Source organism: Desmodus rotundus, chromosome 13 (genome assembly GCF_022682495.2).
Source record: "Desmodus rotundus isolate HL8 chromosome 13, HLdesRot8A.1, whole genome shotgun sequence".
In the NCBI taxonomy this organism is placed as follows: domain Eukaryota; kingdom Metazoa; phylum Chordata; class Mammalia; order Chiroptera; family Phyllostomidae; genus Desmodus; species Desmodus rotundus.
The window spans coordinates 20,385,960-20,403,319 of NC_071399.1; the positions used below are offsets into that span (position 1 = coordinate 20,385,960).

The window sequence follows — 17,360 nt, forward strand, 5'->3', positions numbered from 1 at the left end:
TGCCATGTAGGAGGCTTTCAAGTCAATCCACACAGTCTGGAAAGAAAAGGAAGACAAAGAGGAAACGCGATAGTACTGTTATAAGTAACTTAAAGGAAATACTAACAAGGAGAGTGGGCAGGCGACATCTAACCTGAAAGTGGCGAAGAGAGTAATGGCCTAAACTACCATTAGAAGATAACACGCTCCCTAAGGAGTGGAGGGATGTCACACACATCAGTGGGTAAGTCCCAGTTAAGACTTAACTGGTGTGCGAGTATGCCAAGTGACATCGCGGGAAAGGTAAGGAGCGGCAGTTCATTTGGCCGATGAGAGACATTAGAAAACAGCTCATGTCTCCTTGTAGAAAAAGTGTTTGAAGACAGTATATGAGACCTAGTTCCACAATTCTCAAGCATGTTACCTTAGATCATGGGATCCGTGCCGTGGGGGGAATCAGATTTTCCTTGCCTCCTTTTCAAGGGAGTGGTTATCGTGAGGATAGAACAAGATCCTGTATTGAACAGCAGTGTGTACCCTGTGAGCACAGAGGCAGTGAGCATTATCTCTGTGTGTTGCCTTCTCTCCTATCCACGGCCACGAGACAGCCGCCATCTGTTCAGAGTCGCATCCACAAGCAGACAGGTGAAGGGCCAGAAATGCCTGCCTGCCCCTTTCCTCCGGAAAGCAAACGCTTTTGTGCGGGTCACCCAACAGACTTAGGCACAACTGGCCTTCTTGAATAGCTTAAGGCTGCTGACTGTATTAGATTGTTATGGGCTTACAATGTGGCCCGCACGTTTCTGCTCATTACCGGAAAGCAAAACGAAACTCCAGATAACCTTGAGGGAGCTGCCATAACTTTTCATGAGCTCCATGTGGACAAATGTTTGCGTCATTTTATTTATTCATTTAGCTATAATCGACATGTAACATTATTAATTTCAGGTGTGGGACAGAATGATTTAATGTTTGTATGCATCGGATGGTTACCACGATCAGTCCAGTTAAGTCTATCATCTTACATAGTTACAAAATCTTTGTCTTAGTACGAGAACTTCTGAGATTTACTCTTAGTAACTTTCAAAATATGCAGTAGAGTATTGTTAACTTTAGCCACCATGGTGTACATTGCATCCCTGTGACATTTAATATATACCTGGACGTTTGTACCTTTTGACCCCCTTCACCCATTTCTCCCACCCCATGGCCCACCCCTAGCATCCACCCATCTGTTCTCTACGTGTATGAGCTCGGGGCGTGGGGGAGGGTTGTGCATTTTTGTTTCTTAGATTCTACATATAAATAAGTAACAACCAGCATATATGTGGTCATTGCATCCAAATCTGGCAAACGATGCAAATGACTGAGCAAGGTGGTGATGTGACTTAAAGTAAATGAGACGTTTATCGGTTTGATCCATTTCTTGGAGTGTGAACGTCTAGAGCCTTCCCCATGGTGGCAGTGGAACGAACCCCACCTTTACTCTGCCTTGCCCACTCTGTCCCCACCTGTCCTTGTGTGTCTTCTCAGCATAGCCTTTCACCAGCTGGAGTGCATACCTCCCCCTTCTCTGTTTTCTCACAGAAATCCAATCACACTTGTTAGTGGGTAAGATGGTAACTTCACAAAAAGTTTCAGAGGCTATGAGTGTCAGAGGCCCCATTGTGAATGGCTGTGGCCTTCCAGTGTTTCCGGCTCCACCTCGTACCCTCCCTGGTGCAGCCTTGCCTCTCCACCCCATCTCTCCAGACAGGGTTGCCTTCCTGACTCTGGAACTGTGTCTCTCCTAGGTCAGATCTGTGCTCGGTCCTGGATCTAAAATGCAGTTTGAGCTGCTTCTGTGTGTGTGCGAATATATCACACCCGTCTCTAAATTTGCATGTACCTCAATTTAGGCTAGAACATTTATTCCGCAGGTGCCAGTGAACATCCTCTGAAGTAGGCACTGTGTAATATATCAGAAGGCTTAAGATATTGTTCGTGTTCTTCTTTACTTTTGTTCATGTTCTTAAGGAGCCTGCCAATGAACAGTGCAGAAAGAAAATGATCACGGGTAATGAGTAGATGGATTGAGGAGCTTTCGAAAGTCATAAATCTGAAGTTATCTCTATAATAATACAGGTAACTCAATTTTATACTGAGTCTAGCAAACCCTAATACAGAGGACTGGAACTGAGGGATAGAAACACTTGGTAGGTAATGTCAGTAACGGGTGCTCAATGGCATTCTTTGTGGAATATGATGGGAGAGTTTCAAGTTAATATCCTCTAGATTCAAAGGACAAAAGGCTTTGGATCCTGCCTACTGAAGTGGCTTTTGCTTTCTAGTCTGGTTTTTACCTGCCATTTCTCAGTGGTTAATAACACCAGTCACATTCTCATTCTCGTACAGAATATTAAGAATAAGGGCAAGAACATGAGAATTCTGACATACCGTCTGATGGAAATAAACATTTAGGTGTAAGGTTTGTGTATGTGTGTATATATGCACACATGTGTATGTGTGGGAGGTGTGTGTGTGTGTATATGTATACATACAGGGTCTGGCAGGAGGAACGCCTTTTTGAGTGTTTCGTAGGCTAATAATATGGAGGTAACAATTATAACTTTAAGTTGAACAATTCACCTAGAATGTCATAGGGTGTGCTTGAGTGCAATACTGTTATGTTACAGAATTACACACTTATGATTTTATAATAAAAGGGGGTGTTATTTGTGCCAGACCCTCTATAAACACACACACACACACACACGGCCAAAGTTCAGAAAGGGTGAAATGTTAGGACTCACACAAACAGTGTCAAATGTAACTCAGGCCTCAGATAAAATCATCTCCCACAAAGCATCAATCTACCACCCTTCCAAAGCAAGTTCCCTCCCGGTCCAATCACACCGTGCTGCCCAGTGTTCAGAAACCCCACAGGCTCGTCTGTTACACTGCTTCTGTCCCAAGCTAACCAGAACACTGCTCAGGAGCTGATCATGCTTTCTGGCATGAACTCTCTGACGGTCTGCTTTTCCCAGATTTGTTTATAAACTGAAAAAGTCCACAATTGCAGACCATCTGTACATGGCACTATGCTAATGAATGTGGACATCCTGTAAATCCATAAACTCATTACCTCTAAGTAACTAGTTTCTTCCCATGCTCCTAACTGGCGTTCTAAATAAATAGAAACCAGATAAAGACTGTTTCTCTGAGGGGCGAATGCTACCAACAACCTTCTGGAATGTTAAGCCTCTCTGTCAAGGAGATGACCTGTTTGCAAGAGGTCATTTGGATCAGTGGTACAAATGTCCATTAGCCTGGAGGTGGTCAATGTATTGATCCCATAATGCTGAGCTGAAAATTTGTATTGCTTTTGTGAAGAGCTTAATTAGGGCTTTCCTTGTGGACAACCTCTTGTAAAATAATTTCTGAACTCAGTACACATGCCCTTAATGGTACTTGCAGAAAGACTATAGTTCTTGATGCTTGCCAGGCATTTCCACAGAAAAGCCTTGAGAATGGGCAGTAACACATGAACAATAATGTTCTAGGACACGGGGGGTAGCAGATGTAGTGAAAAGGAGTTACCTTTAGGGAAGAACACTGAGCTCCTTTTTGTGGAGACAATCACTAGGTGCCAGAAAGCTGGTGTTTTGTAGCATCTGTGAAGAAGAGAAAGGAAACCTACTTCTGGTTCTCAGATATATTATGTTTGTCCCTTACAATAGAGTTTGTAATCTATGAGCCATCATGTTAGAATCAAAAAACATTATGTTAAAATACACATGCATGTCTTCTTGTGAAAGATGGACGATCTTGTTGCCCTGGCAACAACAGTCTGAACCTGACTGGGGGCTGCACATCTGCACAGGTCCTGTGATCTTCACTTTGTCACAGTTGCCACCACTTACCCATGCGTACTCACGCTGAGGCTGCTCCATAAATTAGAAGACCACTGGGATACATTAAAAACAAGAAGAGACTTTTAAGCAAAAATGAGCTCATTGCCATTTTTCATGGCACCGTCAGTGTTATTTTTTTTAAATACTCATATCTCTATCTAAAGTGGGAAAACAAAAGAAAAATGATAACTATTTTTTTAAGAAAAATGAGAGCGAGCTCATTTCCTTCGTGGAAATGAAGACCGGCCCCTCATCTTTAATATGCAAGCCATGCACAGGGATGTCTCACACCCGGCACCACATCGGTAATTTATGTTACCTCCCTGGCCCCCAGGACCATTTGAGTTTGCCACGGCTGGCGTCGGGAATGTTTTTCCTACCTTATTTATTAAACTGGTCTACATTAGCAGCACTTAGCTCATCAAAAATGTTTTAAAATTTCTCTAAGTGACAAAAGCATAAATCCAAGAGCAATTTGTCACTTTTATAAGCCCAGAAAATATCAACCTGATTTCCTCATAAAGACCCTGCCATCAGTTAAATGGATAAACGATTAGGTTACAAATAAAAACAGCCCCTTGTTTAGGAGTCTGCTAATGTGAGGACTGTTTGTAGATGTAAGTGGATTGATGGGCCTTGGTCATGACACCATACACCCCAAGTAGACCAGAATGTGTGTCTGTGAGTCCTCATTCATCCTATATCAGTGCTTTTCAAGCTGTGATGGGGGAGACCCAGCAGCAGACCACTGTGTATGTCCATAGTGCATGTGGGTGTGTAGGGGGGTAGATTGGATGGCAGGGACAACTTATGTGATGGCAGGAGTTGTGCCCTGGACAGCTCCACAGGGCATGATCGACACAGAAGGGGAAGGATCTCCCCCGGATTATGCAAACTTGGTCTTTTTCTGTGGTATCTTACTCAGTTTAGGCTTCTGTGGCTCTGATACCCTCACTTCTGCATCAGTCATAAGGTCTTTCCTTGTTAATCCGTTTTTCCATTTTGGACTTCAGATAAACTAATTCTAGGAAACATTTTATGGCAAAATATAAATTTGAAAATGATTGTGCTACATGAAGAAGAAAAGAGATATTTTTAAAATAAAGTGATTTTTTTCTCAGATTACTAAAGAGCTTTTCCTTGAAGGTGCCAAAATTAACCAACAGGAAGAAGTTACCCTATTCTTCTCTTAAAACCTTTGTAAACATGTTTCCTTCCAATCATTTTTCCTTTTTTAAAGCATATATACAAATTTTTTTGTTTTATAAGTTTATACCACTAATCATAGACACTTGCATTTGAATTTTCCTGTATTATGAGCGTTTTCTGTTTTCACTAGTGGAAATCATGACTTTTAATGCCTATTTAGTACTAAATCATATTGTTAATTCACCACTTACAGTCAAACCTTGGCTCTTGTGCATCTTTGTTCTTGAACAATTCAGTTCTCAGCCAAGTTGCTCCTGGAAAGCATGCCTCTGTTGTCACACAGCGGTTGGGTCTTGATTCTTGACCCAACAACCCTCCACACTGATACCTCTATGAACAGTCACACGTCTCTCAGGTGACAAAAAAGATTCAGTTTTCAAACAAATCTCTCTGGAGCAGTTTTCTGGAACAAATCAAGTTCGAGAACTGAGTTCCCTCTGTACCTAAACAAAGCTCTATTATTTGCACGCATGTAGCTTTGGCATAATTTTTCTTTTTTCTTTCTTTTTACCAAAAATAATTTATTGTGGTTGAGTTTTTGTTTGTTGCCCTAACACTTTGGGGGGGGGGGGTAAATTCCAGAGATCATAATTACATGAACAAAAGGCATTACTGTCTTTAAGACTACCAGATGGTGATAAGTACTAGGTAAAAATTAGGGTAGGATGGGGGAGTGAAGGGAAGTGAAACTTGCTGTATTAGAAAGTGTTGTTTGACAAGACCGCTCTGAGGAGGTGACATATGACCTCAGATCCAAATGAAACGTGGAGTTGAGCCATGGAGACACCTGTGGGGGAAGGCCTTGTGGGCAGAGGAGCAGCAGGTGTCTCAGGCCCTGAGGCTGGAACTTGCACCGGGCCTGCATGGCACAGGACGGAGTCTGTTAGGCTGCAGTGGAGTGAGCCGGGTTACTTCGAGGATCTGAGGTAGAGGACTGATAGGGAACTAGACCACAGAAGTACGCTGATAGCCTTGGGAAGGACTGCAATTTTGGTCTAAGTGGGATTTGAGACCATTCAAAGATTTCAAGCTAGAAAGTCATGTGATCTGATCTCTGTGGAAAATCAACTGTAGAGGCAACAATGGAAGCAGCAGGCAGCCCAGTTCCTAAAGAGGCAATTACTACTGACATCCGAGAGACGAAACAGTAGTAGCGCAGCAATAGAGGTGACATCCTATGCCCTGCACTCTCAGCAAAAATGAAACCAACCACAAAAATAAAAACTGTATGTATACGTATGTGTATGATGTTAATCTTTGCTATTTTGATAGGGAAAAACCCATTATATTGTTAATTTATCATTATGCCCTATTACCTAGAATGGGATTTAAATAAATATATATACTGATTTTTGAACTATTAAAATAATAAGATTATTCCTCAGATCATTATAATATTTATCAAATTTGTGACAAATATTTTCTTAGTTTTTTCACCACTTAATTGTGTACATGATTGTTTTTATATAAGTTTTCAATTTGAAGCCAAACCCCTACTTAATGGTTGTGGCTCTAATATCCTCTGGACTAAGATTTTTATTTTTAATTTTATTTTTCACTTACAGTTTACATTCAGTATTATTTTTATTAGTTGCACAGTGATAGATAGTCATGCGCGCGACTTGATCAGGAAAGCTTTGATTTCCGGGAGCTGGGACTTCCTTGGTTTCTGTCTCCAGAGACAGCGGCCGAGGGGCTTTTTCTTGGCTAGTTAACTCACTGGGAGTAATTTACTTACAGTCCAGAGCCACACTTTCCTGACTTCCTGCCCGGCTGTTTGAGGGGAAGTGTGGAAAAAAGATGACAGAGGTGTGGACACAAGGGAGCAGCTTTCTAAGTGCTGCAAATCTCAGGAGTAGGGAATCAATCAGAAAACCAGGCGATTTAGGCTCTGAATTTTGGAGTCGGGCAGAGTGGGGTGGAACAAAGCTCTCCAGCCCTACTTTGAGCCGGCCGATTCATTCTTTGAAAAAATCCTGTCCTATTGGCTTTAAGGGAGAGTTTTATCTCAGAAATCGTTGACAGTTACTCCCGGCTTTTATTTTCTTGGGGCGATGTGCATTTAATTGTACCTGTTAAATATAAAATTCATGAAAGAAGAAACTGCTGGTTTTGTTGATCTTGCTTTACCCACCTCGGAGGACAAGCTCAATAAGCATTGGGATATGTGTCAGAGGGGTAAGTGAACAGCTGGGAGGCACGCAGCATTAGCGAGGAGCGGAGGACATTTTGTCACAGGCAGGCAGCCACATGTGATTTAAACGTGGTTGCACTGTCCTGCTTTCTCTAGCAGAGCTCTGGGTCATCTGTGGTTCCCACACCTCCAGCCTGGACCCTGGTGACCCCAGCAGGGGTCCCTGGTGAACTGGCTTCTCTACCTCATGGCCTGGCTTTTTCAGCTGTCTTGATGTTTTAAAGCAGTTCTCAGAGCTCCTCCTTTGGCTATTTGCTATCATTTTCTTTTCTAAAGCAGCCCTTTTCTAGGGTAGATCTGGGGTGGTGGTGACTTTGGGGACTCTAAACTCTCATTGACATGGTGGCACTTGAGGAAAGTAACATAATAAAAAGTGACTATGGGTTTCTCCGGATAAGTCAATCCGTTTTAATGAAACCAACAAATCTTTCTTACACCAAACTGCGATATAACAGATGCCACTTGTTTGTCGATGCTAAATTAGAATTCTTTAGATATAAGCATGAAATGGGGCATATTCTAAAATCAGTTTTCAATGACCGATGCGGCTTCTGTGTGAGGTCTCTTTGGGGTAGTCACTGCCCGCTTTCTGGGTTAGGTCTCCGTGTATAACGTAATGCTGGTAACCAGAGCTAAATGGTTATTGTCAGACCAGAAATCGGTCCAGAGCTACCAGGAGGGCAAGAGAGAGTGGAGATGTTGTTTAGATGCGGAAGCAGGGGACAAAATGAGGAAGGAGAGCAGGTAGCTCAGGGGAAGCCTGGCCTGCCTGGTGTGATCGGGGCGGCGAGGGTGGTGCACCCCAGCTGGTGGGGGAGGATGAGGATCCTGTGGAGCAGAATATTCCATCTGTGTCTTCTTCAGCTGTCCAAGGGAATGAGAAGTTTGAACCAAGGATAGGAGTAGGGTGGAACTGGAAGACGAAAATAGGTTCTCAAGGAGCAAACTAGAAAAAAACAAATCCAAAATGGTACTAGCCCACACTCAGAGGATGTGAGAGGGAAATTTCTCCAGAAGAAAGTGTGGGCCCTAAATGTGTCGGGCGTCTAAACATCCATTCAGGCATTGATGGAGTGACGTAAGTGATCACCGAAGAACTGTATACCCCAAGTCAGGGAACACTGAGATTTGAATCGATGTGGCTGTGATTACCCAAATATATATTGCATTGACTCGTATACATTATCACACCTTTATTAAAATGTGTTTCAATTCAAACACAGTGACTTGAACCGTGTCTAATAGCTGATACCCTCTCAGCGCAAAGTACAAGTTCTGTGTCTGCGTTGCTCTTCTGGGCTCCCTTTTGCACTAGTTCCCGAAACATCGCCGCCATCATCAGATTTGTAATAAAATGACCTAATTGCAGTCACCTCTTTTCTCTCTTCCGCAGCATTTTTAGAAAATGGGTCAAAGTCAATAGGGTATTTATGTCCTTTTCCTGCTTCCAATTTATTAACTTGAGCATTCATTTCCTGAATATGCCAAACTTACTAAGTAGAAGGGGCAGGACATAGAATAAAGAGGAAAAAATCGTTGCTGTGGCCTTCTCCTCCACACACCAAAATGACCCACCTTCCAATTCCAAAAAACTCTGTGTGTGTTTTTTTAGTGACCTGCAGAGCTCACGTCCCTTTCTCCTCACAGGTGGAATGGCTGAAAAACGAGGAGCCCATCGACTCGGAGCAAGACGAGAACATCGACACGAGGGCGGACCACAACCTGATCATCAGGCAGGCGCGGCTCTCCGACTCGGGGAACTACACCTGCATGGCTGCCAACATCGTGGCCAAGAGGAGGAGCCTGTCGGCCACCGTGGTAGTTTATGGTAAGACCAGCCCAAAGGCCAGGAATGGCTATGGCGTGCAGAAGGCAGAGAAGTAGAGGGATGTGTGTTTCATTAACATTTTAACTTTCGGAGCCGAGAAGTCACGGGGGCCCATGCACTGCCGGGCTCTGTCCTGCCTCTCCCATTTGGTGGGGGAGAATGCATTTCTGTTCCCACAAACGTGTGCTCTTCCATCCAGTATTGGGCTTCTGGGAGGTAGTCAGTGAGATTTCCAGTCTCACTGTTTTAAAAAATAATTTTAGAAGTTGTTTATTTTCTCCCATTGTGTTTATATTTGAAAAGAACCGAGGCAGGCAACTTCTGCTCCCCTCCCTCATTCTCCCAGGCCTGCTGCCGGAAGTTTTTCTCCTGGCATACAAAATCCACCAAAAACAAACACTACTATTTGCTGAATATCTCAGTTATTGAAAAAATGCAATTCCCAGCTATTTAAGTAAAGGCATTCCCCTCTACAGTAGAAGAGCCCTGGGACTTATTTTTGAAGCACTTAAAGTAACGGAAATTCAAATGCTGTTATATTCTCCTTATAGTCTGGATTTTCAAGTGCTTTAGAGATATGTTGATGAGTTCTTTCTTTTTCATAATTTCCAACCAAAGAAAATTATCTGTGTCCCTCCTTATAGCAGATGAGTAGACTGAGGGGCAGAGATGAGGTATGTCCTGTGTGGCTCACCTCATGATGGAGCGGCCAGTGTGGTTCCACAGGGTCTCTTGGTCCCGGGACGCCTAACTCACAACACCTGGCACAGTGGCTTGCACATAGTAAGCAATCAGTAAAAACCTCTCTCCTTTTTTTCTCCCCTCCCCATTTTCTCTCTCAGTGAATGGAGGCTGGTCTTCCTGGACAGAGTGGTCAGCCTGCAATGTTCGCTGTGGTAGAGGATGGCAGAAACGTTCCCGGACCTGTACCAACCCAGCTCCTCTCAATGGTGGGGCCTTTTGTGAGGGCATGTCAGTGCAGAAAATTACCTGCACTTCTCTTTGTCCGGGTGAGATATACACAGATTCCCTTTTCCCTTCTGAGCCACCAACACTCTTAAGCTGGTGTGAGGCATGCGGTGTAACCTTCTTTCCCAAAGCGGCCCTCTTCCACGTGCTTAGAGAGTGGAGTGTCCGTCCAGAGGGCTGATGTAGAGAGCAATAGCAAGAACATGGGTGAAATACCTCTGTTTGGGGGCATGTATAATATATATTTTTTAATACTCAAATGACCTTGGATACTCACCATCAATAAGCCAAAGGCTTTGAAGATTTTTCATACCACCGGTGTTTGGTTGGGCCAAGCCATGCCCTTCTCTCCCTGGGTTCTCCGTTTTGTGGCATTCGTTTGTGTAATAGCTGCAGAGATTGAGTTTCTGTAAGAACAAAACAGGTACCAAAAATTTGACCCCTTATTAGCAGTTACCAATCAACTAACCTTACCAGTTTTCGCTTTGTATTTATTTACGATACAAATGGCAGGGATTATACAGCATCACAGCAGTTTTACATGTGGCTGCGCTTGCCTTGCTTTCTGAATAGAGAGGGGCTTCCTTTGCCAAATACGGCTTTTGTAAGTTATTCTGTTCATCTCGTACTGGCTCTAACCCAATTCACAGAGTGAGAAATAGAGAAGATGGAAGATGACTTTCTTTATGGAAAGCATATCCTCCCACTGAGAAATGAACTGATCCTGGGTCTCACAGGCATTATGAAACATTAACTCCAAGGACACCGTCCTGGAGCCTCGCGTCTAAAATTTCAAATCGAGTTCCACTCAAAGCTAAGGTGAAACTCTCGCCTGCGGTCTCTTCTTGGAGTTTCAGTTTGAACTTATACTCAATAAGCATTTATTGAGTGCTTACTATGTGCCAGATACTGTGCAGGATGCTCTTATATATGTAATGTCATTTAATCCTGTGTTGTGAGGTTTTTTTGGGGTTTTTTATCCCCAGTTACAGAAATAGGCTCGGTGACTTTCTCTGGGTTGCTCAGACAATAAACGTACAGACAGGGACTCAGACATTTTGCTTTAAGATCAATTTTTTTTTGGTACCCTATTCCTAATTGCTCTAGATTAAAAACTGCAGTTTCTTAACCCACATAAGTGTAGTTGGACTATTCCTAGGAGGTAGTGGAACAATTGCCTCCAACAGCTGCCACAATCTCTAGGGCTGATTTTTAGTGGAGTTCAGTTTGTTCATTTCTACATGGAGCAGCAATTTATGACCCAAGAAATTCTATTTATGTAAGTCTTGGTATCTTGGGGTTTGACTGACCTGTTTTAGTTTAATGCTATCAATATATATGGGTTTAACATTTTGCTGTTGAGGGGCTTTTAGGACTTAAAGATAGTTCATTCTGCTCTCTGCTCTAACCTGTCAACACCCAAGGAAGCGGGGATTACCGCTGGTTACTGCACATTGTTTATCTGTCCGTCTGAGATTCACTTGGGCATGAAAGACAGGGGAAGGAAGGATAATGACATTATTAGCCAACACAAGGGCCCCAGTAATTCGAATCCTTGCCTAAATTCAATCACTCATCTCATCCTGAAATGGCCAGAGAATTATATCACTGCTTTTGCTAGCCTATCTTTTTAGGAAAGAAACCATGGAGAGAAGATAAATGAGTCCGTTATTTTGTTTTTGTGGTGGTTATTGGTTTAAAATCCAGCTGTAAGAACAGCGGTCCTGGGGTGAGTCTCCTGACAGCTGCCTCACTCGTTCTGACGACGGTTCCTTTTGTTTCCCTCCGAAGTGGACGGCAGCTGGGAAGTGTGGAGCGAATGGTCAGTCTGCAGTCCGGAGTGTGAGCATTTGCGGATCCGGGAGTGCACGGCGCCGCCCCCGAGAAACGGGGGCAAGTTCTGCGAAGGCCTAAGCCAGGAATCCGAAAACTGCACAGATGGTCTCTGCATTCTAGGTAACACCCTGGTGAACATCTTCAGTGTCCATGCGAAATATGAACAGAAGCATCATAATTATCACTTTGTGCTTTTTCTGACGCATTTAGCCAATCTCCACGGGCAAAAAGAAAATGGGTAAAAAGTGTAGAAAAGTGGACGAATACATTTTTTAGTACACATGGGTTATTTTACATATTTTATCACTGAGTTTATAAATGCATACACTTATTATTAACCAGATAAGGTGTTAAGAGAAATGATGTAGGAAGACATTTTAGACTTTAGCTTGGCAATGCTTTTCTTTCAGGGGCCTCCATTTTTAAGTTTGGTGAAATTCTGAGACTGATCACGATGTCCGTGTTTCCCCCGGTAGTGTTACAGCATGGTGAAGCCTTCTGTCCTCTCCGGAGACCGTGTTTATGTGGCAGGGGCATGTGTTGTGACTATTAGCTCACAATGGGGGTGGAAATAGGACACCTGAGGAGGTGGGTGGCTTTGTGGCCAGTTGGTTTGGCAGAGCAAGAAATAGAACGTTCATTTGAAGACTCCTGAGCCTTTGTTCCTGAGATGACACTATTCTATCTCCAAACGATTCTGCCCCTGCCAGAGGAAGAAAGTATAGGAGGATCAAGTAGTCGCGTAGAGACAGGTTTTAATTTGGTGCTGTCCCTTATGAGCTTTGTGACCCCAGATAAGTCGCTTAACTCTCAGACTGGAAGTCCCCACATGGTACCTATTTTTGGTTACTGTGAAGACCAAATGGTAAGAGAATGTACTTGACTGTTTCATGGCGCAGAGTAGGCGCTCGGTCAATGGGAACCCGTTCTTCACCCACCCGCTCATTGAGCTAAGGTATGCTGATTTCGCTTAGGTCATTAAAAAAGCAAGACATTCAGGGCATAGAGCTAAGTGGCTTTTCTTGGAAGATGGCAGAATGCAGAAAATATATGTTGGATTTATTTTTCTACATCAACACAACGGGCCACTTTTGAAAGCAAGCACATTCAAACATGCTGTTGCATTTTTAAAGCCTATATGGTTAATACATTGGTTAAAATACATGTACATTTTAACAATACATTTAAACAACGAGCGCTGACTAAATAGCACATAGTGCCCTATTTTTTTGCACGTAGAAGTGAGTACCTGCATGTGTCAGATACAACACACGGGGCTGTAATAAAATGCAATGTAGCATCAGTCTCAGCGATTAGTCTCAGTGATTAAAGGGCCATGCACTCTAATGAGTACATTTCAACCATTTGCTTTCCTCCAAATGCCTCCGCCCTTCCAAAGTGCAAGGAAACCTAATGCAAACTGAGCAGCAAGAGGTTTAAGGAGATGTATTTCTGACTACTCTGGACTATCCCCAGATATTTTTGAAATATACCTTGGAAGTGTGATTAGTTTTTTTAACACACAGCCTCATTTTAATTGATACAATGAGGACTGTGACACTCCTAAGTCTTCTAAAGAGGCATCGACAACATAAGCATTTCGTTACCGACTGAATTGTAGGTAATCACAGAAATAACCTTCCCATCAACCACCGGGTAGGCTTGCACTTGAGGAAAGAAACCTGCAGCTATGAGGCTTCAACTTTGTATTATTACTAAGCTGACTAATACTTAGTCTTCCAGTTACAGTTGAAGACAGACAATGGTTGGCCCTCAGGTAAGAAGGAAGTGTTATCACATACATGAATATTATTTATTGGCATTTGTCAGCTGATTAAGTAGTTTAGCAATGGAAGGAATTAACAGCACTGAGAGCGTATTGGACAGCCCAGATCGCAACTCCCAAATTTGAGATGGTGTGTTTGTCAGGTCACCCAGAGAAAGGTAACTGGTAGGACAGTGGCCCCAACCATTTTGGCACCAGGGACAGGTTTTTCCAGGGACGAGGTGGGAGACAGGAGGCAGAGTTCAGGGAGTTTCCCTGCAGGAGGGCGGCCGGGTTCCTAACAGGCTGCCTACTGGTAGGGGTCAGGGCCCAGGAGCTAGGGACCCCTGCAGCAGGACACATCTATAAGATATAGGAGACACACAGATACACTGACAGAGGAAACTGATTATAAGGAATAAGCTCACATGATTGTGGAATTGGGCAAGTCCACAGTCTGCTGAGCCAATGCCGCACTTCAAAGACTGGCAGGCAGGAGAATCCTCTATTACTTGAGAAGGATCAGGCCCCTGGAGGTGATTATGAAGGGCAATCTGCTTTTCTCTTGAAAACACCCTCACAGGCTCATAGATAAGAGAGCAGGATGACAGCTAGTGGGGGCCCAGGTTAGGGGATGGAGGGATTTAGCAAAAAGGACTCCTGGACAAGGACAACAGTGCAGTGATTGCTGAGGGGAGGGGGGTGTAAGGGGGCTAAATGGTAATGGAAAAAAAAGAGGGGTGGGAGGGATAGAGGGGAAGGGGGAAGGAGGGAGGAGGGAATGAGAAAGAGGGATAGAGGGGGGATGGAGAGAGAGGGGAGAGGAGAGGGGGAAAGGACTAGAGAATAGAGAAAAGAGAGAGGGCTAGAGGGGGAGAGATGTAGGGAGGGAGAGTGATAGGGAAAGGGGGACGAGGGGACAGAGACAGGGAGGGGGAGATAGAAGGAGAGGGAAAGGAATAGAGGGAGGGATAGATTGGGAGAGCTGGAGAAGGAGAGATGGATAGAGAGGAGGGGGAGGAGGAGAGGGAGGGAGAGACAGGGCAAGAGATAGGGTGGGAGAAAGAGGGGGGAGGGGTAGTGAAAGGAAGAGGGAAAGAGGAGGAGGGAGAGAGAGGGGGAAGGAGGGATGGGGGATAGGCAGAGAGAAGGAGAGGGAGAGGGCTAGAGGAGGGGGAGGGAGGGGGAAGGAGACAGATAACCAGGGGGGAGGGGAAGGGGGAAGGGGAGAGGGAAAGGGAGAGGTGGAGAGGGAGAAGAGGAGTGGGGGATGGAGACAGAGGGAGGGATAGGAGGGGAGATAGAGGGAGAGAGATAGGGAAGGAGAGGGAGTGAGAGGGATAGAAGGAGGGAGGAGGAGCAGGGGGGAGGGAGAGAGAGAAAAAAAAAGAAGAAACACACAGAATGTTCCCCCAGTTATCTGGGCCCCTCCCTCCCCACTCTCCCTCTCCCCCATCTCCCTCCCCCTCTGCCTCCGTCTCTACCCCTCTCCCTCCCCATCCCTCTCTCCTCCACCCACCCCCTCTACCTCTCTACCCCTCTCCCCCTGCTTCCCTCTACCTGTCCCTCCCTCTCCTTGTGTCCCTCCCCCCTGCCTCCCTCTCCTCCTCTCTCCCATCTGCCCCTCTCCATCTATCCCTCTCTCTCTTTCTCCCTCTTTCCCTCTCTCCCCCTTATCCTCCCCCTTCCTCTCTCCCTATAACCCTCTGTCTCCCTTTCCCTCCCCCCCTCCCCTCCTCAGACACGTTGACACATAAAATTAGCATCACATGTGTGCTTGTGAGGTTCCAAAGTTTATTTCCTTCCCAGAGCCAGTCATGCCGCAGTTCAGGCAGCCACTGTAAGCAGTTCCTGTGGACACTGGCCATGCATGGTTTCTGTCACACATGCATAGTTGAAGGGGTATTCCATGGTGGAAATAATATAGCCAGGAAGACAATGAGTTTTGGAATATATTCGGCATCGGATATATGAGTTTAGAATGCTCTGTGAGCCTTCCCTTTTTATTCAGTGTACTCATTCTGGTAGCCCTTTTCTAAGGAAGCATGTTTTTCTGGCATTCTTTGTCTCCGTAGTATGCATATCAGTATGTCTGTCAAACATGATGAGGAATCTTGATGACTACCAACTAAGAAGTCCTAGAAATGTAGGAAATACATCTATATGTCTTTGGGGAAGGGGCGTGTTTACAAGACTCCAACACCAAGATTTATTCTGCCCTTTAGGCAGAGTGGCCCCCAGTTCAGTCAAAAGGAAGAACATGTTGCCATCTCTGCTGTTCACTGCTTCCTGCGTTCTGGTTAAAAGATGGCGGTACCGCTCTGCACTTCCTGCTGGTACTCTGTTCGAATGCCCTTCGAGTAACTGGCTGTGCTCTCTGGAGAGAGAGCCAGCGAAGGCTGGGTTTCATTAAAAGAGCATTTGGCAACAGCTTTATGGAGCAGTGGCTTCGTGAAGGATCTGGGTCATGTTACATTTGGGAATTGCCTTCATCCCGTTTTTTTCATCTATGCCAAACAAGACCCTAAAGCAATTCCTCAATTCCCAACTTCTCTTGGAGGACCTATTATTCTTTGATTTTAGTTAGCTTTCAACAGGGCATCTGGATTGTGTTCGCTGTCCCTGAGGGCCGCGTGTCTCCTAGAGATGGAGCTGCCGGCTCTGAATGATCACTTTAATATTTGGGTGTGATTGTTGCTTGGTCAGCTGTGGCTGGAGCACAAAACCTTAGTGTTAAGGCATCACAGGTGGCCATGCCTAAATGTCCTTATCACGAAATTAAATGCCCCAAGACTGGGGTAAGAGTAGGCAATTTTTGCCAATAGCAGTTAGTAAAAGGATCACAACTGAAAGCATAGCTAAGCCTCCAGTGCCTTTTTGATAAAACATTTCTTTTCCAGAAAGATAATTATGTTGAGAATCAAGAACTTGTGTGGATCCACAAATTCTAAACTTAAACACCAGAATCAGGTGGGGGTTTTGACTGTTGTCCTTTCTACTAGCTGAATTTACCTGCTCCTATGCTCTGAGGACCACAGCAGAGATAAACAGCATGCGCACACCTCATTGACAGGAACGGAAGGGTGAAAACGGCAGGGTATTCAGTCTGATCCTGTGAAATAAGAAAAGCCTGCTCCCTCTTCCTTTATTCCAGCAGATATAAAACTAAGGGCTTTGGCTTGAGAAGATTAAATGTATCTGCCTCAGAGGGGATCAGTGCCTTCCTGGGCAGTGAGACCGAGGCCAGAGGAATCCCACAGGGCCCTGAGAGAGAGAGGCAACCTTAAAGGCCGAACTGCCTAATACTTAATCCGTCCTTCTGGTCAAGTTGTAAGATAGGTCAGTGCAACACTGTTCGCTCAAAAACTGAGGTAACAGTTCAATGGGGACGTGTTTTCGTTTCTGATGGATACATGGATAAGAAAAGTCTGAATTGACAGTTTGGAAACCACATCAAGGACAAGAGCAGGTCCAACTAAACAACCCCAAGCTACATTTAATAATCAACACAACATTGTCTGTTGAATGATCTACTTAAATGACCTACAGGAAGCGCCTGAAAAGGTGAGCCTGTAACCACATTAAAGTACAGGTTGCCGTGGTAAGCATTTTCTCTTGGGCCATTAGAACCTCATTGTTACCCGTGACGGTAATGAGCTGAGTCCCTTCTTTGTCTTTCCTAGGGCA

The 17,360-nt window shown here is 44.5% G+C and overlaps 1 protein-coding gene across 2 annotated transcripts in view; it reads left to right on the forward strand.

The window, feature by feature from the left end:
• UNC5D (unc-5 netrin receptor D) overlaps window positions 1-17,360 on the forward strand; it is a 479,860-nt gene that overhangs the window by 361,351 nt on the left and 101,149 nt on the right. Inside the window, exons 5-7 of one of the 2 annotated variants that reach the window (XM_053916817.2) lie at window positions 8,923-9,103; window positions 9,946-10,113; window positions 11,864-12,028. In XM_053916817.2, coding sequence (XP_053772792.1) covers window positions 8,923-9,103; window positions 9,946-10,113; window positions 11,864-12,028 — 514 coding nt within the window. The remainder of the gene's footprint in view (window positions 1-8,922; window positions 9,104-9,945; window positions 10,114-11,863; window positions 12,029-17,360) is intronic. The other variant, XM_053916818.2, reaches the window with a different exon arrangement.